This window comes from Pipistrellus kuhlii, unplaced genomic scaffold, assembly GCF_014108245.1.
Source record: "Pipistrellus kuhlii isolate mPipKuh1 unplaced genomic scaffold, mPipKuh1.p scaffold_m20_p_5, whole genome shotgun sequence".
Taxonomy (NCBI): domain Eukaryota; kingdom Metazoa; phylum Chordata; class Mammalia; order Chiroptera; family Vespertilionidae; genus Pipistrellus; species Pipistrellus kuhlii.
In genome coordinates, this window is record NW_023425551.1 from 1,245,121 (window position 1) to 1,271,598 (window position 26,478).

The window sequence follows — 26,478 nt, forward strand, 5'->3', positions numbered from 1 at the left end:
AGTCCTCAGAGAAAGAGGGCTTTGCACGTAGCTCTGCTCGGCTCAGAGCCTGCTCACTTTCCACCACTTTACCTGTGCTTGTTGCACTGGCCAGGACCCTCCGGGAGCCACCCGGCCGGCATTCCGAGCGATGCTGACCACGGGCCGGATTCGGGAGCCCCTGGGTTTTACCCGGCGCTCCGCCCAGCTCATCTCATTCCACGTGACCTTGGTTTGCCCTCTGGGAAAGGAGTAGCCGACCACACTCACCTGAACCACGTTTCTTCACGAGGGTGTCTGCCGCCACGTCTCCCGGAGCCAGGCGCCACGAGCCCAGGGCTGTCCCCAGCCCAACGGGGCTTTGTCACCACCTTTCCTGCTCCCACCGCCTCCGATCCACGATTACGCGCTTCCCAACACTCTCCTCCCCACCGACCGCCCCCCTCCGCGCTGCCCTTAGCTGTCCGTCTCAACTCGGACGCGGCTGGCCTGCCTTCTCTCTTCCCCGCTGCTCTTTCGTTCCAAGTCACAGCCCCTGCGAAACGTCTCCCAGTGTGCTTCTGCAGTAACGGGCAGGCACGGGGCCTGGCGGGTAACAGCGCCACCATTGCTGGGAGCCACGGCCCGAATAGGCCAGAAGCAGCCGTGTATCCCCCTGAGGCCATCGGCGGAGCCAGCGTCGTCGCAGTGGGGGAGGGGGAGCAGAGGGGGGGAGGAGAAGAGGCCTTTGTCTCCTGGGCGTTCTGTCTTTCCTGGGACAGGAAGTCACTGCACAGACCAGCGTACTGTCAGGTGGGGCTGACTCCTCACTGCCAGGCCTGAGGCCAGCGGGAGAAATGGGCCCCTTGGCCCTGGCCGGTTGGGCTCAGCCTTTGGAGCATCGGCCCACCCACTGGGTTTGATTCCTAGTCAAGGGCACTGGCCCTGGTCGGGGTGAATGCGGGAGGCAACCAATTGATGTGTCTCTCTCACATCAATTTTTCTCTCTCTCCCCCCGCCCCCTTCCTACTCTCTCTAAAAATTGGTACAAAAAATATCCCTGGGTGAGGATTGAAAACCGAAAATGTAAAGAAACGTGCCAATTGGTAATTTTATCGATACTAAGAGTCTTATTTTGGCTGCACAGCCAGAGATGGCTGCCTTCCTTCCCTGGGGCAGGTGCGGGGGGTGGCTTCCCACACAAGGCCCGGGTGCCTGGTGATGTAGGGGAGGAGCATGCCACAAGAGTAACTCAGCGGTAACCGGTGGGACTGTGGCATGCTTCAAAAACTCAGTTTTAATTATCCTTAACGAAGTGCAGCTCATTATATTATAGATAGATGAGTACAATTATGATGAATTTTCTTGTTGCATGAGATATTCATCATGCTCACACTTCACCGAGTAAGTGACAGCACAGCCAAATCCTAACAGCATCCGTCACACCTCCCACAGGGTTTCTCAGAGTGTGGCCAGTGACTCATTTACAGCAGCGCCCCCTGGGGGCAGCTGTGGAAAATGCAGGTTCCTGGGCTCAGGGGCGTGAGGCCCAGGAACCACAGGCCGAGCTGGACTCTCGGGTGATTCTTAATTTAAGAAAGGCCAAGTTTGAGAGTCATAGATTAAATGAGTTCTGAGCATGTGTTAAAGGTTTTTATCTGATTAGAATAAAAATCTTGACAATCTTATAAAGTAGATATTATCTTTATTTAAAAAAAACATGTTTATTGATTTCAGAGAGGAAGGGAGAGAGAGAGAGAGCTAGAAACATCAGTGGTGGGAGAGAATCATCGATGGGCTGCCTCCTGCATACCCCCTACTAGGGATTGAACCCAAAACCCGGGCATGTGCCCTTAGGGCACTGGTGGACAAACCTCGGCTCGAGAGCCACATGTGGCTCTTTGGCTTCTTGAGTGTGGCTCTTCCACAAAATACCACGTGCGGGTACGCACGTACAGTGTGACTGAAGGAGTACCCTAATGAAGTTAATAACAATGTACCTACCTATTATTATATAGCTTAAGTTTAAAAAATGTGGCTCTAAAAAGAAATTTCCCCGGGGCCTTCCTTACAGGGAGCTGTCCGAGCTCTCCTAGGGGAGGGAGGAGGCGGGGCCAACAGCTGCACAACCACAGGGGCCGCCAGCACTTGGAACCCATGTGGACAGCGCCCCCTGGAGTTGGGCAGCGAGGCTGCGCACCCACTGAAGCCTGAGTGCCCCCGCCCCCCATGTTTCCTATCCCACGCTTATGGAATGAAGATTTGCAAAAATAAGACAGCCTACAGCTTGGTTTGACTGTGGAAGAGCAATAGGCATTGCAGTCACCTGTGAGAACTGACGGCTCTGCTGAGCACCAGGACCGGTTTGCCTGCAGACACAGAGGGAACAGGCACTGTTGGCAGGGCCAGCGCCGAGCAGGCACATGCGCTTGACCAGAATCGAACCCTCGACCCTTCAGTCTGCAGGCTGATGCTCTAACCACTGAACAAGCAGGCCAGGGCACAAGGACTTTCCCTTCTTTTTTTGTCTAGCAGTGTTTCCCAAAGTGTGGTACGCGTACCCCCAGGGGTACGGGAAGAGTTTGGTGGGGGTACGTGTTGCACCGGAGTTTGGTGGGGATATGCACTGCACCATGCTTAGCTGCGCCTAATTCTACATTCTCATGGGTACGAGGGGCACTCAGCGTTACGAAAATTATAGAAGGGGTGCACATAGGTCAGAAGTTTGGGAAACATTGGCCTAGAGCACTTTCAGGGACATCGCCAAAGGAACCTTGGTTAGGGAGCTCATTATCGGGCTGAGATGGCTTTCCCTTCACCTGCGCCAGCCGAAGGGGAAGGTAATTGTCGGAGAAAGAGCTCTGGTGGTTGGAGAAGTGAAAATGCAGAAGGAGCTGCCCCTTTGCGGCGTGGGGGTCAGGGAAGCGACAGCACAACACTGACCCTCCTGAGCCCTGAGCACGGGCAGCGGGTTGGATGGCTTCAGGGCACCTGCCTGCGCCTGACCCTCCCCCCCTGACACTGCTCAGGGCCTGGCCCCTCGGGAGGGGCGGAAGCCTCACCCGGTCAGTCTGTCCGTGGGCAGGGCCACTCGGAACGCAGACGACGCCCCTGGGGGTTGCTGCCGCCGCCTCAGCCTCTGCGTCCAAGCCTGGCCTAGGTCCACGGACACACGTGTTGTGCGTCTCTGCGAGGCGGGCATTGTGCAAGGGCTCTCACCACAGAGAGAGAGAGAGAGAGAGAGAGAGAGAGAGAGAGAGAGAGAGAGAGAGAGAGAGAGAGAGAGAGAGAGAGAGACAGGGAGGGAGCTGGGGCACTGCAGTAGTGTAAGCGGGGGAGCCTGTGATCACACCTGGATTTTTTTTAATTTTTAAAAAAATATATTTTATTGATTTTTTTACATAGAGGAAGAGAGAGGGATAGAGAGTTAGAAACATCGATGAGAGAGATTCATCGAGATTCATCGATCAGCTGCCTCTTGCACACCCCCTACTGGGGATGTGCCCGCAACCAAGGTACAAGCCCTTGACCGGAATCAAACCTGGAACCCTTCAGTCCGCAGGCCGATGCTCTATCCACTGAGCCAAACCGGTTCGGCTAGGTGTTTTTCCTTGTTGATAGTATTACAGGTGTCTCCCATTCTCCCCCCTCTCCCCACCCCTGCAGGTCTCCCCTGCCCTGCTGCCCGGGCCACGGGCTCTGCAAACAGCACACACACCTGGGCTTTGAAGGCCCCGCGACCCAAACCCCATTAGCTGGGACTCCCCCCTCTGAGAACCGGACCTCACGCTCTCTTCCCGCTGCGGGTGGTGATTCGTTCCGGACGATGCTTCTGCTCCAGCAGTTACCGTTAGGGCCGCCCTTTCCCTTGGGCCTGCCCCAGGCCCTCTCCGCCCGTGGGCCTGATGTGAAAGCTGACGGCGCCCTTCGCACGCTCCCACGTGGCTGAGTTCGGGCGCTGGGTTAACGCCCACCCTCCCTGGCAGGTCTTCAGTTCCCATCCCAGACCCCCCCAGCCCGCTGGCCGCCAGGGCGGTGCTGTCCTCCTCCCGAGCCAGCGTCCCGGGCTTCAGGGCGCTGCTTACCTGCCTCACGGGTCCTCGGAGCCTGGGTTCTCCTCGTCTCTCTCCCCTGCCTCCCGAGGGTCAGCGTGTCTTCCGCTGGCCTCTCCCTGCCGACAGCGCCGCCTGGGCACCCACAGACCCACCGGGCGGAGGGAGAGACGCCTCCCCAGCCAGGCTCTGCCCCGGCTCACCAGCCGGCTGGGCCGCGGGCACAGCTGCCCGGAGGCTGTGATTGTCTGAGTGCCGTTCCCTGTGCCTGGACCTGCACTGCGGGGGCTGACACAGAGCCCACCTGTTCTCCACCTTCGCCTAAGCTGGGGCCTCCCCAAACCCAGGGGCTGCATGAGGTGGGGGGGCTCCTTGGATGGAAATCAGAGTTCCCTCAGGGAAGCAAAGGGGAGGGTGGCTTCTAGGTAGAGTCCACGGAGATAGCACAGGGCCTGGGACCTGGGATTTTTGTGTTGGTGAGGAGCTTGGGGGGCTTGCTTGGGGTTTGAGCATATGCCCTGGACAGGGGGATGGAAGGAGAACGCCCTGGACAGGGGGATGGAAGGAGAACGCTCTTTATCTTCGAAGGAGAACACCATTTCTCATGACTCATACCTCCTGGCCAAGCCTTGTGACCAGACACACTTAAGAATATTCAAGAAGCTCCAAACAACCTGGGCCCAGTGTTGACTCTTGCATATTCACGCTGGAAGCTGAGATTTACCTCTACTGTTGGTTAGTTAGTCTGCTTTAGATCCCTGAGCTCCTGACGTGATATATGTATTTTCCCCTGATAGTGGGCCTGCCTTCAAAACATTATCTCCCAGGAGAGACTGAGCCCGACTCAGGGGAAGGCAGACCTGAGGCGAGTTTGTTTCCAGCGTCTGAGTGTGTTTGCTTCTGTGTCAGAATCCTGGGCTTCGTTCCAAAATAAAGTGTAAGCGCTTTAGGACTGATCATTATTTTCTGTTTTCTGATTTTAGGCTCTCTTCCATGAACATAACCATTACCCTCATCATTTTTATTAAAAAATCAGACATTTCCCCCTGATCTTTGAAAGGTGTGTGTGTGTGTGTGTGTGTGTGTGTGTGTGTCATGGGTCTTTCATTTTATTTTAATGAATAAGAAAAAGAAAGCAACTTCACGTGTGTTGAGCCTTGAATGCCAAGTGAAGCTTGTTAAGAAAGCAGTGAGCTACCTACGTCTAACGTGAACCATGCCAAGCCGATCTAGCCTTCATTTTTTTCATTCAGGACTTCTAAACGCACAGATGTAGAATTTCTTTTTTATGGCAAAGTCTCTTGTCTCTTCGAAGCCGTGATGTCTTTTTAGAACACACGGAGAAATAAGGATCCCGGTTTGAGCTCATAGAGGCCCGTGACAAGTCTCCATCGGAGCACAGTCAGCCTCAGTGATTGCACGGGCCCTGTGGTTTCCACAGAGCCTGCATGGAGCGCCTGCTGTGTGCCAGGCTTCTGTGAGGGGCTGGACGGCGCTAAGGCCTGCTGCCTGCAGACACTCCCCATCCGGAGTGTGCAGGCAGCGCCTAGTAGGACAGTGCAAGAACGGAGAGACTGCTGGAGAGCTAGCAGGGCGGGGCGGGGTGAGGGGAGAGAGAGGGGGCTCCTCCCTCCCAGGCTGGGAGGGAGAGAGGAGCGGGCGTGCATGTGACCGGAGGAAGGCCTGCCAGGCCGAGCGCAGCTGCTTCCAATGACACATGAGCAGGGATGACAGAGATGAAGTCGAGCCAACCCTGGTCTCATCCCAGCAGCTCTCCCCTCGGGAACTCCGGAGAAGCGTTCGGCCGTGGCTGGCCCTGCCGCCGGCGCCACGGCTCTGGCTGTTCAGCGGCCAGCACGCCGCCCGGGCAGTGGTGCCCAGGAGATGGCCGGGGAGTGCCCAGCGAGATGCACACCGTTACTGGGCACTGGATTCGCTTTGTGTGGGCCATTTCCCTCCGTCCAACGAGAGGCAGTAATGGACGCACGGCATACATCACTTCCTGGCAAAATGAGACAAGGTCCCACATGGGCTGCAGCATCCATCCCATTCCCTTAAAGCTGCTCCTCATAAACGCAGAGAAGGAGAAGCCGAGCCTGATGGGGCTTGTCCGGCTGCTCCCTAGAGGCTGGGGCACAGCATTTAGGGTGGAATGCACTGGGGCAGTGGTCGGCAAACTAAGGCTCGTGAGCCACATGCGGCTCTTTGGCCCTTGAGTGTGGCTCTTCCACAAAATACCACGGCCTGGGCGAGTCTATTTTGGAGAAGTGGTGTTAGAAGAAGTTTAAGTTTAAAAAATGTGGCTCTCAACAGAAATTTCAATCGTTGTCCTGTTGATATTTGGCTCTGCTGACGAATAAGTTTGCCGGCCACTGTCCTAGGGGAAGATCCCCCACCCCGTAGAGCACACACATGTGAGCATCTCAGGCAAAACCCTCCACGCAGAAAGCCTTCCTCCGTCTGTGTGACGGGTCTGCCGCCTCGGAAACGCTCCCCTGGGCACGCGGGGAGAACACGCTGCCTCGGGGCCGTGGGGCCTGGGCCACGGCCTTCCCACCCACCAAGGGGCCTCTTCAGAGCCGCTGTGACCATAGTGAAAAGGTTCCAGAGGCTCAGAAGGCGGCGTGGGGGAACGTATATGCACAGATGCGCAGCCCGTGGACTCGGACAGTGGTGTGGTGAAGGCCTGGGAGGGTGGGTGAGGGGTGGAGGAAAATGGGGACATCTGTGATACTGCCAACAATAAAGAGACCTTTAAAACAACAACAACAACAACAATAATAATAATAAATAGTAAAAAGGCAGTGCCTGCCTCAGCAGAGTTGCCTGCAGCACGGCAGTCACCCTGGCGGTTATTTTTACATCCAGTCTCCTCTCCCGGTCCCCCCCTTCCTCAGCCGGCTGGGAGGACACTCCACAGCACCCCTTCCTCCTGGCGGCCTGCCTTCCTTCCTTCCTTCCTTCCTTCCTTCCTTCCTTCCTTCCTGTCTGAGCCGGACAGAGCTGGGGCAGGAATTCTCTGCTTCACGGAATAACAAAGCACTCCGTGACCTCTGTCACCCTAGGAGACTGGCCTGGGGGGTGGGGGGCACCCAGCTCTGCTCTCAGTTAAGCTTGGGAAGTGGGGGACAGGGAAGGGGGGTGGATGGACGGCTACTCCCTCCGCTGTGGGCCGTTCTCCAGGCTGTGCAGGGCCGCCCTGGCCGGGGGGAGCCCTGGGGGCCGGGCCGGGCAGCCAGGACCCAGGCCTGCCAGCTGGTCACGAGGGCTGCTCTCACTCACCGTGGGGACGCTCAGCCCCGGGGAACAGAGCTGTTTTTGCACGATTTCTTCATTCCTTGGTTGCACACCATCAAGTTACTCATGAATTTAATGAAATTTGAGCTTTTCTCACGCATGAGTCACATGGCAAGAACACGGAAGAGCTGACCAGACCCAGCCAGGACTCCTCTATTTTTTTAGACTTTGTTTTGTTTTCCCCTGTTTATACACCATTTGTCCCATGATCTTTGCAGAAGAGAACAAGAAAGACAGATACCGGTAGGGCTGGCTTCTTTCTGCCAGGAGGACCCGAGGGCTCAGGAAGAGGCTAATTCAGAAAAGCATCTCTGACTCGGACACGGGCCCAAGGAAGACGCAGAGGAGAGGACACTTACCGTTGCCATGGTTTCCTGCTGGGGAAAGGTTCGTTGCCACGGAAGCCTTTGTCCAGCTGTGTATGAGCCAAAGTAGGTTTCCAGTTGCTCAAATAAATAATTCCATAATCAATAAGTAATAATACAAGAATAAACTCTGTGTTTTACATACTCACAACCGTAGCCTACTTACATTTTTGGTTAATCCTCACCTGAGGATATTTTGGTGAGGATTAACCAAAAAGCCATTGATTTTTTTAGACAGAGTGGGAGGGAGGGAGGGAGGAGGAAGGGGGGAGGGGAGAGAAAGAAAGAAATATCGATGTGAGAGAGACACATGAATTGGTTGCCTCTCCCACACACCCCAGGACTGAGCCTGCAACCGAGGTCTGCACTCTTGACTGGGAATCAAACCTGTGACCCTTTGGTGCGAGGGCAGGGCTGCAAATCTCCTTTTGCCCATTGGTATGCTATGGAGGCGCCATGACGAGCGGCAGTGAGACTAGGTGAGGCGAGTTAACTTCATGGTACACGCATCATTCTGACGCTTTGCTAGTGGCAGACTTTGCAGGAGGCACACATCCTCTTTCTGGCGCAGCTTCAGAATCTTCTCGGCCCAACACTCGGGGCCGTCATCACCAGTCCATCCGTGCACAGGTCAATCACCGGCCTGGACTGAGGAGGTGGTGTTGGCTGCATGACCCTGCTCTCCTAAAACCACACCCGCCGGCTGCGTCTCCCGCAGAGGGCCACCTGGAACATGCTGTGGAGAGGGGTTGATGAATTGTTTCCTCGGGCCAGACTTTCCCGGTGGGTTAGCACCCTGCCCGTCCACAGACAATGCCTGTCAGTGCGGTCCTGCATCTCTGAGCAAAGCAAAGCTCCTTCTGGCAAAGCTGCTGTCCTGTGGGCTGGTGGTGGTTTAGGGCCCCCTCGGAGGGACACCTTGACAGATTGAGGGTAACCCGGTGAAGCCCCTGGCGGGCAGAACTCTTAGGGGGCAGAGCTGTCAGAGCCATCAGCGGGGAAGGGAAGGGAGGGAGGGGGACTAGAGAACGAGAGGGCCGGAGCAGGACAGAGGCCGCCTGCTGGGACTTCAGCCTGTGGGACTTCTCCTGGGAGACAGGTGGGGCGTGTCTTCTGCTGGTTTCACGATTCATCCCACTGCGGGTATGATTTGCTTTGATCATCTCATTACTTTCACTGTAGGCGGGAGGGGTGGCAGGTTTGGGGAGTGATGGGGCAGCTGCCTATCCTGGGGTGCAGAGATTGAGTCCCCAAGACCACCCTCAGGCTCAGTACTTTGCTAGAAGGATCCACAGAGCTCACAGCCGTGGGAGCTCACAGCCGTGGTTCATCCACGGGGCTCACAGCCGTGGTTCATCCACGGGGCTCACAGCCGTGGTTTATCACGGCGAAGGACACAGATCAAGGCCACAGAGGAAGGGCTGCCGGGGCAAGGCCAGGGGACGCCAGCAGAAAGCGACACACACGTTTAGAAACTTCCAGGGCAGTTTGTCGGTGTGTTTTGACTATTGCGTCCAATAGTGAGATACCGGGGGCTTTTCTATTGCATGGCTCTTGATTTTATTTTCCCAGTAATTCCTTTTTTACAAAAGTATTAGTGTGCCATGGGTAGGAAATTTTAAAAATAGATAAAAACTGTCCTTTGTCACAGATGGCCGGAGGAACACTGACCTCCCCTCAGTCTCTGAACGTGGACGTGACCTTCCAGCTTCCTGCTCTTGTTTTCTCGTTTGCAGGATGGGGTGGGAGAGGGTGGAGGAGGCCAGTATTTTTTGAGCTTTCCTTTGGACCTCTGTGAGGAAGCAAAGCAGCTTGCTCCTCCCTGTGCGATCCACCGGCCTCTTCCGTGCCCTCCGGAAGGCGTGTGCACCCACCGCCCCGCTCCTCGCCTGCCCCTGCTCCCACCGAGGCGGGGACCACGGCATCCGGTGGCCTTTAAGGTGACGCCCTGACACCGCAGCGCCCTTGGACAGACTGTGCTGACCCTGCGGCAGGTGAGCCGGGAGCAGGAGGTGGCTGCTGTGGGCCCGGCGGGGACCAGGGATCCCCACATGCTCACACCAGGCCCAGCTTCTCGGTGACCACACCGAGGGGAGGCGTCCCCCTGTATTCCTGAGAATGAAGCAGTAACAACCCCCACGGCACCCATGGGAGGTCTCCCTGCCCACCACCACTTCCTGCGTCAGGACCCAGGTTTGTGAACTGGGAGGATCCATCAACACTCGATTCTCTCCCCAGGTGCACCCAGGTCCCACTTTAGAAATGATGCTCAGCGTGGGGAGACTGGCGGGCACATGTGTTATTTGGTGTGTTATTATCAAATACACATCCTCTCAGATCCACCATTATCCTCTTTTTTCCACTGCAAACCGAATCAGAACCGAGTCTATAGTCAAATGAGTTCTGATGTCTTCTTTTGGATCAGCTGTGTACTCATTGGCTTTTTATAAAATACAGATAATTGAATGTAGTTTGGTTGGTTGCCATGGGTTACGGAAAAACGGAAGTAGATTCTGTTAAAAAAAAAGAAAAGTAAAAGCAGCAGCTCTGCCCCCTCCTATGGCGCTCAGGGCGGCCCCTCGGCAGGGGCAGGGGCAGGGGCAGGGGAGGGCGGCCTGGGGGACGCCTCAGCGGCAGACCCCCCGAGGATGGACGGACAGGGAGGTACGGGCAGAAACACATGCCAGCCCTTCCTCTGGATAAAACAGCTTAAAAGCAGGGCAGCCACAGCCACAGGAAGCGCACACACGAAAGGGTTTCCCAAAATATACGGAAGGCCCTTGGCCAGGAGCAAGTGCACGTGACAGGGGAGCCACAGCGGCGGCCAGTGTCCTGTGCCAGGCCCCCGGGTGTGTCCTGTGTGGACGGCAGCAGGCGCGGTCCTGGTGAGGGAGGCACGGGGGCTCCAGACAGTGACAGGAGGGGCTGAGGTGGTCACGGGCTTCATACAAGGGCGCCTCACGGTCACGTTTCAGTGACCTGTCAACACGTTCTGGACTAGGTTTTATTTCCCATTCAGGTGCACTGAGGTCTGGGGAAGACCATACATGCGGCGACCCCGGGTTCCAGTGAGAGCAGAACCCTGAGGACAAGGGGTTTAGAACAAGCAGGCAAACTCCAAGGCTGACTTGGGCCGGATAAACAGGGTTTACATTCATATGGGCCACAAAAAAGCAAAAGCTTTAACTTTCATAGAAACATATGTCTATTTAGATAGAGACATGCTGAATACATGGGGCTGAAATAAATGAGTAATCCTTAACATAAAATAGAACATTTTAATACAAAGTAATATTTTTTTTAACATTAACTTACCAGACACTGAATAATTGCATAAATTAATAAGCGTAACACAAATAAACCTATTTTCCTTGTTCTCCAAAAGTGAATGACTTCCTGTTGCGCACACCACACAAGTCAGTCCCAGACTAATGAGGTGGCCATCGGCTGCTAGAATATTCGATGCACAAAATTTGTGCGAGAGCAGGCTTTCCTTTCCCCGCTGCCGGCACCGGCTTCCCTCTGGCACCTGGGACCCGGGCTTCCCTCGCAGCCCGGCTTCGTCTGGAAGGAGGTCCAGAGGATGTCCGGTCTAATTAGAATATTACCGTTTTATTATTATAGATTGTGTATAACAGGATATTGTAAAAATTAAGATACGAAAAATTTATTAAAACGTTTCTTACATAGTTATATTGGCTGGGCTGCAAAAATATTCTGTGGGCTGCATGTGGCCTGCGGGCCGCCAGTTTGACATGCTTGGTTTAGAATGGCCTCTATCTGTTCTCAGTACCCCAGAAAAGTGTTTTCTGGTGCAGCTGCTGGGCTGACCTAACAACCTAATTAAATTTTGATCCTCGGACTAAATTTCCGTCGAAAAGGGACAGCAAGAGGGACTGTGCGTGCTGTCCTCTCCCGTGTGCCTTCCCAGAATGCCCGTCGGCTCCAGGACCTTGTCAAAGGCTTTTGTGAAAGAACCGATATTGTGTTCAGCATGACGTGCACTGCCAGCCACACAGACGGGCCTCAGAGCACCCTGCGTGTGTTCATCCGGGGCCAATAGAAAGACAACTTCTCAACCCCACATGAGCCAAGTGGAATTTAGCTGTAGAGTCATCTGGAATTTCTGCCAGAAAATCATCTCAGCTGAAATTCCTGAAGGCCCTGAAGAAAAAGGGAAAAGCTTGTTTTCAAGAGAGGGCTTAAAAGATCATTTAACTGTTTAAATCTCTGGAAATAGGAAATTTAAGGATTTTTTTTATTTTTTGTTTTATTTTTTTCTAGTAAAAATGTAAAAAAAATTCTAACAAATTGTATGTCTTTCGTAAAATGGATTTAATCTACTTGGCAGTGAGGGAGAAATAGCAGCAGCTGGGAAGTCCATTATCTGGGCCAGGGCTCCGAGGGTCAGAGATCCAGGCTCAGGGCACAGAACTTAGAGAAGTTCTGAATACTTAGTGGTGTTTTGATTCTAGGACTGTCATTAATATCATTTCAGTCAAATTATGGATTACTTTGCAGACTGGCTGATGATCTAAATATATTTATGATTTTTGTTCCATGGACAAATATATTCCAAGTTCATGGTGAGATTGGAGGCTGGTGTGTGTGTGTGTGTCCCTGTGCGTGTTAGAAGGACCTGTGTGGATGGGTTTTGAGGGCCTGCATAGCTCCAAAGTCATTTATGAATTGAAAAAGTTGAAAATCACAGCTGTGAAGACCAATCTGGTACCTGTAATCAGAAAACCCCATTATTCCCCAGATGGGTGTCTATAGTGCAAATTTATTGTGTGCAAGTTGATTGTACTCTTTCCTATGCAATGTCTGTCTTACAAAGACTGGCATTTGTATTTGAGGCCATTAGCAGTTTTTACTGAAGGAGAAAAACACTTCCTTAATTTATTTCAGGCTTAAGATCAATTTTGCAAATATTGACTAAAACATGAAAGGCACTTCAATAAGTTTAAGTATCTCTGAAGACATGTGATGCTATGTGTTTTCACTACTGTTCAGATTCATGGTTTTGAATACACTACAGTTCAAAATGCTATTTTTTCGCATTCATATGAAAATGTTTGACTATAAAATATGAACCCAGAATGGCCTGGTGCTCTGAGAAAATGGTTAGCAATACTTCATTTTTGTTATATTATTATGATGTTATTATTTTTGGCTAAAATGATCTCCATTCGAGTTTCCTCTAAAAACTAAAACTGGATCTCTCATTTGACCCAGTGATCCCACTTCTAGGAATATATCCTAAGAAACTAGAAACAGCAATCAGAAAGGACATATGCACCCCTATGTTCATAGCAGCACAATTTACCATAGTTAAGATTTGGAAACAGCCTAAATGCCCATCAGCAGTTGGGTGGATTAGAAAACTGTGGTACATCTACACAATGGAATACTATAATACACTGCAGTTAAAAAGAAGGAATTCTTACCATTTGCAACAGCATGGAGGGACCTGGAGAGCATTATGCTAAGCGAAATAAGCCAGTCAGAGAAAGATAAATATCCCATGGCCTCACTCATTTGTGGAATATAATGAACATAAACTGATGAACAAAAACAGATCCAGAGACAGAGAAGCATCGATCAGATTGTCAAACCTCAGAGGGAAGGTAGGGGAGGGTGGGGATTAAGGGGGAGAGATCAAACAAAGGACTTGTATGCATGCATAAAAACCTAAGCAATGGACACAGACACCAGGGGAGTGAGGGCATGAGTGTGGGGGGGGAGGGGGATGGGAGGCGATGGGGGAATAAGAACACATATGTAATACCTTAATCAATAAAGAAAAAAAAATGATCTCCATTCATACAGAACTAGAAAACACGTTTCCCTGTATATGCTGAACGGCCTGTTGGTGGATCTACCCACTTTACAGCATCCAGAGAATTAAGTGGTCGCTCATTCCTCTTCATCCGTCCGACCTCACACATTTCCAAACGCCAACAACCTGTGGCAGAAAAGCCTCTGCAGGGCGCAGGATGCGCACCTGCTCACCGGGGCACTCGTAGCTAATTGTTGGGGCTGATAAGGTTGGAAAAACAATGCCAGTGGAGGCCATTTATCTACTCTCATGCAGCTGCAAACTCAGTTGCTCCAGGAGCAATCTCATCTTGAGGCTCCCAATTATCTCCAGAGTCCGGATCATTGTCCTAGCCACTCACATTTAAAATCCGTCTTGGCTGCATTATCGGGATTGCGTGCGACAGGCACGCAGGCAGAGGATTTGCTGATTTATTTTTTTAAAAAACCTGTTAGCATCTTTGACCTTTATTTGAAAGAAAACAATGCTTCTTAATATTTAATACTGCAATAACTTATTCATATAAGACAGAGAGATGCATTGCCAGGGAAGAGCTGAGAGGCAGTTTTTCGTGAGCAAACATGGAAGCCGCACGCAATGCCATGCAGACCCTCAGGGCCGTGGAGGGACCAGAGGAGTAAGAATCCACAGGAAGGCCCTCTCATTCGGATAAGGACTGGCTAGACCACATGTGTCAAACACAAGGCCCGCGGGCCAAATCCGTCCCGCCAGGCCTTGCAATGTGGCCCGCACCGCGCTGTCATCACTGCACTCTGCTGCGTTTCCATCACAATGACAGTTTATGACTGTTCAGTAAACCATTCGGCCCGCGATTTAGGCTGGATTTTAGATTTTGGCCCCTTCTCTGATTGAGTTCGACACCCCTAGGCTAGACTCCCACAACACATAGGTACTCAAGAGAAATTGTGAACATCAACTTGATTTAGGCTCCGCTTGAAACAGCTTTACGGCATTCATCGGGAAATTATACAATATTTAACGTCCGTTTCCTTATTCTCTTCTCTTACCTGATCGAGCACCCAATGGGCGGAACAGTGCACTCACGGCAGGAATGAAGGGCAGCTGGCTCTGGAAACGCTCCTAACACCATTCATGAGAACCCTGGACCCTCCTGGCTGAACGCAGAAGCCGGAGCCAGGCTGGTGGCGCCGGGTCTGGTTGGTGGAGACGGTTTGTGGGTGGAGGGGGCCAGCCCGGTTACAGAGCCCGTCTGCCGGGTGCGGAGCCAGTCAGGCCTCGCCCTTCAGAACCTCAGCAGCCACTGAGAGGCGGGCCCCACGTGGCTTGGGCTCCAGAGTTTCCCTGGAGATGCCACCGCAAACTCCTGTGCCAAGGAGACGCTTGGCACATCCATTTGGCTTGCTGTTGAATCAGATGGGGCCAGGCCCGGGCCCGGGCCATGAAGAGCTGAGGGGGCTGGCAGGAATCCACTAATGAATGCAGAGGTGGGTGGAGAAACAAATCAAAGCTTCTCTCTCCAAAAATCAATCTCTAATAAGAAAAGTGGGATATGCTAATTAGACTGCGGATGACCTTCCGGATGACCTTCCGGACGAAGCCGGGGCCGCGGGGGAAGCCCGGTCCCAGTGCCAGGGGAAGCCTGTGCGGCAGCCGGGGAAGGGAGGCTTATTCTCGCACGAATTTCATGCGCCGGCCTCCGGTAAACGGCATAAGAGAAGGAGTTAAGGGGCTTTCAAGGCCACTCAGGGGTGAGCAGGAACATGGCTCGCAAAATGGGGTTCACTGTGTCTTAGATACTGAACCCCAGTCAGTGTCCTAAACACGACAGGCGAAGACTGCCATGCCCAGAGGGGTGGGCAGAGCCCTGAGAAGCACCCGCCAAGTCTGTTCCTGGGTGCCCTGCTGGACCAGAACAGGTATCTGGTATTTTGCTGGCACAGGGTGGACATATGCCGTGATTCTCACAGGCTGACAGTTCCATTTAAAAGCTGAGATGAAAGTTTTAATAAAAATTTTGTAACTTAAAAAAATAAAAATAAAAAAATAAAAATAAAAGCTGAGATGAGCATTTTCCAAGTGGGAACAGCCCCCACACACACACACACACACTCGCACCCGAGCTGGGCCAGCTCTCCCAGGCGCAGGGTGACACGTCATGGCGCCCTCGCAGACCAGGCTGTCGGCTCCCTGCAGCGTCCGTCCGAGGAGAGCAGGGCTTTCGGCTAAATCAGCCTTGGGTGCCCGGGAAGCCTGCGTGCTCAGAGCACTTCTGGGTGAACAGAAGCATGAATTTTTAAACAGGAGAAAGAGCGTGGATGTGGATGGGTGTTTGATAATGGTCCAAGCTCTAACAGCACGGTGAAATATTTATCTCCTTTTTTTCTTTCTGAGCCAGCATGCAATCCATCTGTGATGCACTGACAGGACTGAGGACCACCACCGTCTACTCAGCCACAGCTAGAGGCAACCACTCAACGTTTAAAAAGGCGGATCGGGTACCGGAGAGGCAAGCTCCCGCCAGGAGGCCCTGTGCCGAGACCATCTCGGACCCGAGGAGGGAGGAGGGAGCTCCCGGAGCACGCGGCTCCTGCGGAGGCCCCTCCGTGCTTCCCAGGCCAGAGGCGCTGGGCACCCCTCTGGTTTGGGGTTCTAGGAAGCCAACTGTCTTAGCAAATGGGCTCATTAAGTTCATCTCCCTCTTGGACCCTGAACAGACCTGATTCATCTCACCAGGCTTCCTAATCCCCTTTGAAAATGATGTGGGTGCCAGGGATGAGGTACAGCTGGGATGGAAAACTGACAGGAAATATTAAGTAAACGTTCATCATGTCAAGAATGGTCCTTGCTTGTTTTTTTTTTTTTTTTTTTTTTTTTTTTTTTTTTTCCAGAATGAGATGGAAAGCAGGGCTGGCTATGGGAAATCAGAAAACACTGAATTAGGACATAATGAGAGGACCCCAAAGACATCTCTGTGTTCCAGACACAGAAGCTGGGAACAGACGGGCCACACAGGTACCAGAGGGAGACAGCATCACCGCTTTCTCCAGGCCCCGCTCTCTCCCACTCTCCGGGGAGCAGATGGAAGGCGGTGAAGAGCACAGAGGGGGCGCGGGTGGAAGGCAGGCAGTGGCTGTGGTTTTTGCTCACAGGCAGTGCGTGCAGGAGAGCCTCTGTGCATCAATGGCCGTAAGTGGTTGATTAAGGAGGGGACGCTGTCCCCCTTATTCTAAATTCCAAGTGTGTACAAGTAATTAGGAGGCCCAGAAAATAAGCAATGCCACCCTGGCTACATAGCTCAGTTGGCTGGAGTAACGTCCCAATATATCAAGGTTGTGGGTTCCATCCCCAGTCAGGGCACATACAACGATCAATCAGTGAGTGCATGGTTGGGTGGAGCAACACATTGATATTTTTCTCTCCCTTTCTCTCTCTCCGAAATCATAACAAAATTAAAAACAAACAATGGCTACGCATAATTTACCTTACACATTTTCTATTCACACATACAGTAGGAAACATAGGAATGGTTCAAAGATACCAGCACCCAAGAACTCTGGTTATTTTCAGCACCGTTTTTGACCTACAAAGAATTGGCCTTACCCCAGATGAGACCTGACATTGTGCTTTTCGTCTTTTATTCTTTTTTTTTCCTTTTTATGTAAAATGGCAGCTCTTTCTCAGATAAAACAGCCTTTTCCCACGAATTCAAACCTTCTGGGACCTCCCGCATCACTGACCAATGCCGGGCCTTCCATGTGGTGGAGGATGTGCAGCCGGAGTCGGTCTGGCTGTGGGATTTGCCACCGGAGGAGAAGCAGGCACAGTCCCCGTGGCTGCCCCCGAACTGACTTCCTCCCGAAGTCCAAAGCCAGAGGAGAAATGGGGGTGACTGGAGTGTACTTTTTTTTTTTTTAAATTATTTTAAAAAATATATATTTTATTGATTTTCTACAGAGAGGAAGGGAGAAGGATAAAAAGTTAGAAACATCCATAAGTGCTTCCTGCACAGTCCCCACTGGGGATGTGCCCGCAACTAAGGTACATGCCCTTGACCAGAATTGAACCTGGGACCTTTCAGTCCGCAGACCGAGGCTCTATCCACTGAGCCAAACTGGCCAGGCTGGCGTGTACTTTTCCTAATCCCATTCTGCTTAGTGTCTGGGGAAGAAAGATGATCTACATGCTCTCAGCCCACCCCGGAAGCCGGTGTCACCTCCTGAATGTGATGCCTGTAGGAGGATGGCGGGTTCCCCGTCTGAGCGCCGGGCTGCACTGGCAGGAGGCGGCGGCAAAGGAGGCTGGCACATGCTGTGCCCTCGCCGCTCCCCCACGGCTGCAGGTATAAACTGCCGCAGGACAATCTGCGAGCTCAGGGCGTGTTTCGCTAAAACCATGTCAAATGAGACGATGAAAGAAAAGAAAAACGACAGGAAGCCCTAGCTGGTTTGGCTCAGTGGGTAGAGCGTCAGCCTATGGACTGAAAAGGACCCGGATTCGATTCCAGACAAATGCACATGCCCGGGTTGTGGGCTCGATTCCCAGTAAGGGGTGTGCAGGAGGCAGCCGACCCACGATTCCTTCTCATCATCCAACTTTGAAGTCAATAAAAATATATATTAAAAAAAATGACAAGCTGCTCTCTCACATACCCCACAATTCAACGGCTTGATTTTTGGCCCTTTGGGGACCATTCCTCACTAAGGATATTTTGATAACAACAAACTCACCACAGCCATGGGATCACTTGTCATTTACTGTTAAGGATAACTTCACGCAGATCCAAAACAAGAGAGGGCGTCATTTATTGGCTGTCCACAGGAGTCTGGTCACACGGAGGTGTGGAGGGCGTGGAACAACACAACGCCTCGGTAACCACTGAACAGAAGGGTCACCGATGCCCCCCGCAGTCCTCTGCGGCCCAGGCACCACCTACCCGGGTACAACAAGCTGAAGAAGCCGGCGGCGGATGGCACTGTCCGTTAGTCTTGGTTTCTCTCCCACCATCTTCCCCTAAAGCAGCGCTTGAAAATTCACAACACGAAAGGAAGAAGGCAGCTTCCGTTTGCAGACCGTCCCCACCGTGAAGGGACGCGCGTGGCATGCAGGCTCACATCTGGTCATGTTTCGTCCTTTGGACATTTTTTTTTTTTTAAAAGAACCTAACAAATGGAACGGCATGTCTATGTCAAAGATTAGTAGCATAACCAAGTGCAATTCCAGTCCGGTCACCAGGCTCCCAAGCCTTCCGTGTGTCCGTCCCGGGAGCGGCAGCAGACGGTGTGACGGACACCCGGGCATGTCCTGTCCCCTGAGCCTCTGACCACAGACCCCAGGTTCCCCGCCCCCACGCCCACCCCTTCCTATTCCAAAGGCCTGACAAAAGCAACGGCCCCGTTTCCTCTGCCATCAAAGCGGTCCGGCTGGGAGCAGATGCCCACTGCACCACGCTGGCAGCACCCGGCCCAGCTGCCTGAGCCGGGAGAGGGGTCCAGGCGCTCTGCGGCCGGTCCGTGCCCAGGGCCCGAAGGCCTGGCCGCCACGGCCCTGAGTCAGAGAAAGTGGAGCGGGAGCAGCCCTGTGTGGCCCCCGCGGCCCGCAGGCCGGCCGGGCCGGTCACACGGAGCTCAGCTTCACCAGGCCGCGCACCGAGTCCTCGTGCAGCGCGTCCTGGCTGGCCAGGCCCAGCACGTGCGCCGTGCGGCTGTGCGCCAGGGGGCTGCCGGCCAGCAGCCGGGGCGGCGAGGGCGCCTCCTCGGGCGTCAGGAACTGGTGGCCCACGTGCTCCTCCTTCAGGGGCAGGATGTCCGTGAGCCCGGCCTCCGCGGCGAGGTTGGGCATGGAGGAGGGCGGCGTGGGCTGCCCGAGCGTCAGGCTGGCGCAGGGCGTGCCCAGGCCCGGCTTCCCCGGCAGGTGCAGCTCGTCGCTGGCCAGGCTGGGCTCGCTCTGCAGCAGGGGCGTGGCGGCGGCCTGCAAAACGAATTTGGTGCTCTGAATGCACTGGTCCTGGTCGCACTGGAGCAGGAGGGAGCCAGCAGAGAGAAGGCCAGACGAGGGGGCGCAGGGTGGGGAGGAAAGGGGAGAGGGGGGAGGGGGGAGGGCAGGATGCGAGAGAAAGAGAAACCCGTTAGTGACACCTCAGTCAGCAGGGCAGGGAGCGTGCGCAGCAGCCCGGCTTCACCTGGAGACACCGGCATGTGGTAAGCACCAACACCCGGCACCGGGGAAGGCTGCTCAAGCTCACAGTCCCCAGAGGCCGGGGAGCAGGGGGCGGCCTCGGCCTGCCACGCTCCTGGCCCCGGTTCACAGACCGGACCCCACTCCAACCCATCCCACCGATGCATCACAGAACTGTCCACGGGGAACCTGTATCATTTTATTAACCAAACGGAGGCCCGGTTCACGAATTCGTGCCCGGGAGGGGTCCCTTGGCCTGGCCAGTCATCAGGATCAGCTGGGGCCATCTTGCCCAATCCCGATCCCAATACACTTAATTTAAAAATCTAATTTAAATAAATAAATAAAAACAATCCCTCCAACAGAGTCACGAGCTTTACCACCTGCTGCGGTCTGGTGGCTGTTCCTTTTGTGCTGAAAACTTACATTTACTATCTTGTTTTAAAAAGAGAGGGGCCTGGCCAGTGTTGCTCAGTGGTTGAGTGCAGACCTATAAACCAGGAGGTCACGGTTCAATTCCAGGTCAAGGCACATGTCCAGGCTGCAGGCTTGATCCCCAGGAGGGGACGTGCAGGAGGCGACTAATCAATGATTCTCTCTCAGCCTTGATGTTTCTCTCTCTCTCTCTCTCTTTCCTGCTCCCTTTCTCTCTGAAATCAATAAATATATATATATTTTTAAAAATTCAGGGGCCTGTACCCCCATGTTGATAGCAGCATTATTCACAACCATCAAAAGGTGGAAGGAACCCAAGTGTGCACTGATTGATGAATGAATAAATAAAATACGGGCCGGGACCGGTTTGGCTCAATGGATAGAGCGTCGGCTTGGGGACTGAGGGGTCCCGGGTTTGATTCCGGTCAAGGGCATGTACCTTGGTTGCAGGCATATCCCCAGTGGGGGTGTGCAAGAGGCGGCTGATTGATGACTCTCTCTCATTGATGTTTCTGACTATCTCTCTCCCTTCCTCTCTGTACAAAATCAATAAAATATATTTAAAAAAAATAAAAAAATAAAAAAAAAATAAAAAAAATACGGTTTACACAGTCAATGGAATCTTATGAAACCCAAAAAAGGAAGGCCATTCGTTCTCATACATACTACCACTCAGAGGAACCATGAGGGCATCGTGTGAAGTGAAATAAGCCAGACACCGAGGGGCAAACACTGTATGCCTCCACCTCCGGGAGGCACCCGGAGCCATGGCTTCCTAGAGAGAGAGAGCGGAATGCCGTTGGCGAGGGAATGACGCGGAGGCAGAGCTAACGTCTGCAGGTGCGGCTCTGCACGAGGACAGGGTCCGGAGATGAGTGGTGCTGAGAGCACAATCACGTGCATGAGCTTAATGCCACCGAACGGCACTCCCAAACATGGGTGAAATGATAAACTTTCTAGAATGTCTGTTTTACCCCAAGAAGAAAAGGAAGAAAAGTGCCGGGCAGCAGAAGCTCCTGCAGGTCCGATCGGACAACTGGTAAGAGCCCTAGGACCCTGTCCTCAGTCAAGAACCACTAATTGAGCTAACGTGGCTTTTTAACCTGCGAGGGAGAACGCCCACATCTCATAAGGCATTTCCTCTTCTCCCGAGTGTTCTGACATCATATCACATCTCGTGCCGCTTCTTTCACGTGACTCAGTGGCCACAGGAGAGTGGCCGGTGGGGTGTGGCTCTCCGGTTCCTTCGTCAGCCCCGCCCTGGCCCATGGCAGTGTGGGGACTGGCGAGCCTGCACTTGACTCTGTGCAGAAGCTCGTTAGAGAGGTCCTCCCATCACGTGGATGTCCGGTGAGCACACGTGGCTTTACATTCCCCCGTGAGCCGGGCCTCCACTGCGTGTCTCCAGAAGCTCTTGGGCCAACCTCTTTACAAGGAAGACCCCGAGGCGCGGATGGAGGTGTGCTCGGAGCCTCACAGATGAAACTAAGGGAGGGGTCGGGGCCTGGGGCCGGGTTGCCTGACCGCAAACCCCTTTCCACTCCCGTCGGCAGACGGCTCAGCTTAGTCAGGGTGAGGCGGACCAGGGCAGCCTCCAGACCGAACAGCCTCTGGGAACCACCCAGGGCCTTGGGTAGACTGTGCCCTGCCCCGATTGTTTTATAAAGAATACTCTTCGGTCTCTTGACTGACGGAGCTGCTGTGCTGCATCCGTTTCCTGTAGCTCAGCCCTGCCTTCCAGCAGGCCGGCCCCTCCGTGACCCGGGGCTGAGATGCCAGGCAGAGGGCGGGCCCCATCCTGAGGACGGAACCCTGCTCTCCGCCTCCCCCCCCCCCCCCAGCCCTCATTCACCCCAACACCTCTGCCCACACAGTGCGCCCAGCTCTAGATCCTCATCATATCAATGGTGCACATTCTGAACATCTTCTCGGAAGAAACTCAATGATTAGGGAATATGTGATTTTTTTTTTTTAAGGTCCGAGCTTTTCCTCATGTGGTACAACCTTCATGGTTGTAAATCCCATTTGAAAAGTTCGAGGGGAAAATGGCCAACACGTCAGGGTTCCGGTGGAGCGGCCCATGGAAAGGTGTTCTGACGCCCCATCCCTCCTATCTCTGCTTCTGATTCTTATCTGCTCTCTCTGGCCCCACTGATTCTCTTCTTTCCCTTCCATCTGCTTCCTTTCCTCCATTTCCCGCCCACTCTCTCTCTCTTCTCTTCCCACCTCTCTCTCCTCTCACCTTGATCTTTTATGTTCACCCACCCCCTTTCCCTGGCTTTTCTGGTCTTCATCCAGCAGAGGGAGCCATCACTGCTCACTTGTTTCTCTCCGTCACCCAGCTGGGCAGGCGTTATTTATATCGCAGCACCAACACCCATAAGCCATTGGGAGTATTTTAATTTATCTAGCCAGTTATAGTCCCTGGGGAAAAACAAGCCCCAGGATACTGGACAATGACAATTCATTACTCTGAGCAGGAAATGGAGAAACTCATGTTTTCATTCCAAAACAATCCCTTTACAAGTTCCTCTCTATCAACGGTAGGGTTGAACCATATGAAATTGCCATTTCTTTTGGTCAAAAATCACCCGGATGCTGAGACCTGACAGAAGAGAAGTGAGGTCACCGTTCAATTCTGCTTACGTTGCACTGCTGTACAATATTTGATTTTTCAGATTATGCTCGGAGAGTTCTCTTGATTGACTAGCTGAGTAAATCATTCCATAGCTAGGGCTAGCCTTGTTTGGATATTGGATTAAGGGGATTTAAAAAAATAGCTTAACCAAATATATCAGATGATCTTCTGAAAAAGCAAGAAAGAAATCCCAACAGCAAGGGACTATCTCTGTGTTTGGCACGTGATCCCAAAGGAACTTTGAAGCTACAAGGGCCAGATTGAAACATAAACGGTGACCTGGATGCTGTTCAGAACTAAAAATTATTTGACGATAGGTTTAAACATCAACTGGGACCCAGGTGCTGGACGGAACTGAAACTGACAATCAGATGGGATACCCTAAGGGCTGGGCCACGGGTGCTGTCACCACTGCGTACACACGCGCAGAACGTCAGTACGGGGGACGGTGAAAGCCAATGGAGGGGGAACAGGCCCTCCGGCGGCACAGGGGGTCTGCCCTAATCCCAGCCGCGTCCCCGGAGGTCCCGGGTGCTCACCCGACAGAGCCTCTCCTGGGCTCCACGCCCCATTCCCACCCTGTGGAGGCACCTGGGTGCTGCCCTGGGCTTGCCTCCTCGGGACTCTGTCGCAGAGGGATGGCTGCTGAGACTGAGACTGTAAGTGAACAGGGAATCGTCCTGTTTTTTAGAAAATAAATGGTCAAAATCGTCCTGTTTTTTAGAAAATAAATAAGACCTCAGTGCTGGCCTGGATGCCAGGCTCCCTAATTAGACTTGGCTAATGTTTCTGTCCCGCACTGTCACTGTGCTCACCGAGGACCTAACGCCTGTGCCTCTCCTTCCGAACGCAGCACTGTTCCCTGGAAGCGCTTTGCCTGTCCTCCAGGAAGTACCTTTCGGGTCTGGACTTTGGTCCTAAAATAAAATCATTTGTTCATTTCTAGTAAGGGACAACCGTCTGGCTCCTCACACACGCAGTCCCCTTCCCGGCTCTGGGGGGGCCAGGCCAGGCCGGTTTGCAGCCTGAGGCCGGCACTGGAAGGATGTTGCTACACCCGCCTGACATGGCTGGACCTCCGGGTCCAGGACGGAGCTGTATCCGGGTGCAGAGTGACCCCTGAGGTTTTAGCATTTCTCCCTGACAGTGTCGTCCGTAAGGGCCACTGGTGTGGGCGAGTGCAGACAGAACGAAATGTCCAGGGATCGCATGGGGAGAGTGGCAAGGACCGGTGCATACAAACTTTCTTCCAAAGAAGAGGAATTATTAGCAAAGCAGAGCAAAATAACACACAGGAAACACCACTGCCAACAACCAAACCCAGCAGTGCTGCGGGGCTGGGGCCCCCCTGCCTGTCCAAACGCAGCCGACGGCCCAGCCCAGCGGGCTCCCCGAGCCCCGGGGAGGCTGCGCTTTCCCTCCAGTTCCTGGCTCAGAAGCCAGGCCGGGAGCCGCATGCCTCGAAGGCTGCTAATCAGGAGCTCTGTGTGGAGACCCAGGGCCACAGAGAGCAGCAGTGCCAGGAGCCCCCACGCCCGGTTCCTTTCAGAAACACGGACGTCTTCAGGGATCTGTTCCAGATAAGCAGGGACCGCTGCCCAAGGGACTTAAAGGCCGATGGTCAGGGCCTGCTGGGCTGGGATTCCCGGTGCCTGCAAACTCCCCCCCCCCCCCATCCCTCCACCCCGCCCTGAGTCTGCCACCCAGGAACAGAGCCGCCTTTCTGTGCACGGCCCCTCAGCTTTCGCTGTGAGAATGAGCCTGGTCTGAGTATTCCCACCCAGGTGTGCGTGGCGGGGCTAAGATCTGGCTGAAGGTGGGGCACTGGCAGCGCACCCACAGCACACTAACGGGGGTGGGGTCAGAACAGACTGAGCAGAGGGACAGGATGGGCCTGGGGACCGTCCAGCCAGCCAGCCCTGCTGAGGGCAGCTGGTCCCGTCCCCAGTGACACCGTGGCCTGTGCAGGGGCCTTTCCTTCACCAGGTGCCACAGCTGTTTCTGGAAGATTTTGTGTGTCCTTCCCCTTCTCAACCCCTAACACACCTGTCCCTCGGCGGCCACACCCCCTTCCCCTCGCCCAAGCCTCCCAGGCCCTGGTGTCCGGGGAGCTGTGAAGGGGCGTCTGGTCTAGGAGCCCCAGGTCGAGGGGCACCTGGTGTAACGGGGTTAGTGAGCAGAGGCGGAAGAGAAGCCTTCCCCGGAGTGTCGTCCTGCAGGCAGCCCCTACCATGTCGCTCTGCGAGGCGGTGGCCCCGTACGTGGCCAGCCCGTTGGAGGGCGCAGCTGGCTGAGGCGTGTCGGGCTGGACATACCCTCTTCTGTCGATGAGGCTGCAAGAGAGAACAAAGCAGAACAGGAGGAGGAGAGTGAGGAGGAAGCCAAAGATGCCAGCACCTCTGTTTATTTCTGCTTGGCGGGGTGGGGGTGGGGTGGGTGTCCCCTCTTTCTGTGCAGGAGCTGAATGTGGGGCTGCAGCTGTGCAGCTGTCGCTGGGAAACAGGAAAATAACCCCCTCTCATGAGCACATTGTCACGATCCTGGGCACACGGCTCCTGCCGCTGTTAACATCATTGTTGTATCATCACCACAATCGCCACGGGGTCAGGCCGCACACAATCGCCTCCCGACTATCCTGGCGTTGACATTCTACACACTCAGCTCCTAACTCATCTCCACGGGTTTCCTAACTGCTTCCTGCAGGGTGTCCTGGGTCCCTGCTCCCCACTGAAGCACAACAATTCATGAGGTCGCCTGCCTCAGTTTCCCTATTTGACCCTTAGGGATTTCCCCCAAACTTGACACAGATACACTGGGAGAACCATGGTGTCAAGTGCAACACAACAACAGCCAGGTGTCTGTGGTCTCTGCTTCCTGAGGCTGTGCCCGTGGTTCCAACGGACGGTGTGGCCTGATCCACTCGCAGCAGCCACACCTCTCCCCATGGGGCCAGAGCTCCCTCAGCTAAGGCGTGTGCTATGGCGTGTGCTAACGTGTGTGCTATGGCGTGTGCTATGGCATGTGCTATGGTGTGTGCTAAGGTGTGTGCTATGGCGTGTGCTAATGCGTGTGCTATGGCGTGTGCTATGGCGTGTGCTAAGGCGTGTGCTATGGCATGTGCTATGGCGTGTGCTAGGGTGTGTGCTAGGATGTGTGTCTTCCGGAGACTGGTGAGGAGCACCCTGCTTTCTGAACCTCACCTTGGCGAGACGGGCCCACATAGGGCCACACAGCAGTTGGTGAAGATGTTTCCGTAGCTGTAGGGGTTGTAATTTTCTTTTCCTCTTTTATTTGACCAGGACCCTTTAATCTGAAAGAAGAAGACAATACAGCTTCCTTCACACCAGTGCCAGTTTGAGGGAACTGGACCACAAGAAGTCCGTGGGAACACACTCATCTTCCCGCACGCCTTCCGCAGGAGAGCGGATGCTGCTCTCGGGGAACCCTGGCGCTGACCCCCAAATCGAAACACCCCCCACGCAGCAGCCAGATCAGGGAGAAAGCATTCTTTGGGGACGAGCTCTGATTTCTACTCCGTGGCTCCAGAGGCCGGCTCGCATGAGCCACGAGGCTCTTTCACGCTCCCACCCGGTGCGGAAACAGGCCCTACCTGACGGCAGCGTGGCCCCTGACTGCCCGTTTGGAGCCCCCTGAACTTGGCCTCGGGTGCTGCCGAAGTAACTGTGCAGATTCTAAGAGTCACTGTTACCAAATGTGAGTAACTGTTCACATTCTTGCATCGCATCGATGCTGGTTTTC

At 53.8% G+C, this 26,478-nt stretch overlaps 1 protein-coding gene across 3 annotated transcripts in view; it reads right to left on the reverse strand.

Moving 5' to 3' along the window:
- Positions 1-18,250: 18,250 nt before the first annotated feature.
- Positions 18,251-26,478, reverse strand: part of ZDHHC14 (zinc finger DHHC-type palmitoyltransferase 14) — a 118,944-nt gene continuing 110,716 nt past the window's right edge. For 2 of the 3 annotated variants that reach the window (XM_045572779.1, XM_036413531.2), the window contains 3 exons: positions 25,920-26,029; positions 24,950-25,052; positions 18,251-19,484 (listed from right to left, as the gene is read on the reverse strand). In XM_045572779.1, coding sequence (XP_045428735.1) covers positions 19,086-19,484; positions 24,950-25,052; positions 25,920-26,029 — 612 coding nt within the window. In that variant the 3' untranslated portion in view covers positions 18,251-19,085. The remainder of the gene's footprint in view (positions 19,485-24,949; positions 25,053-25,919; positions 26,030-26,478) is intronic. The other variant, XM_036413532.2, reaches the window with a different exon arrangement.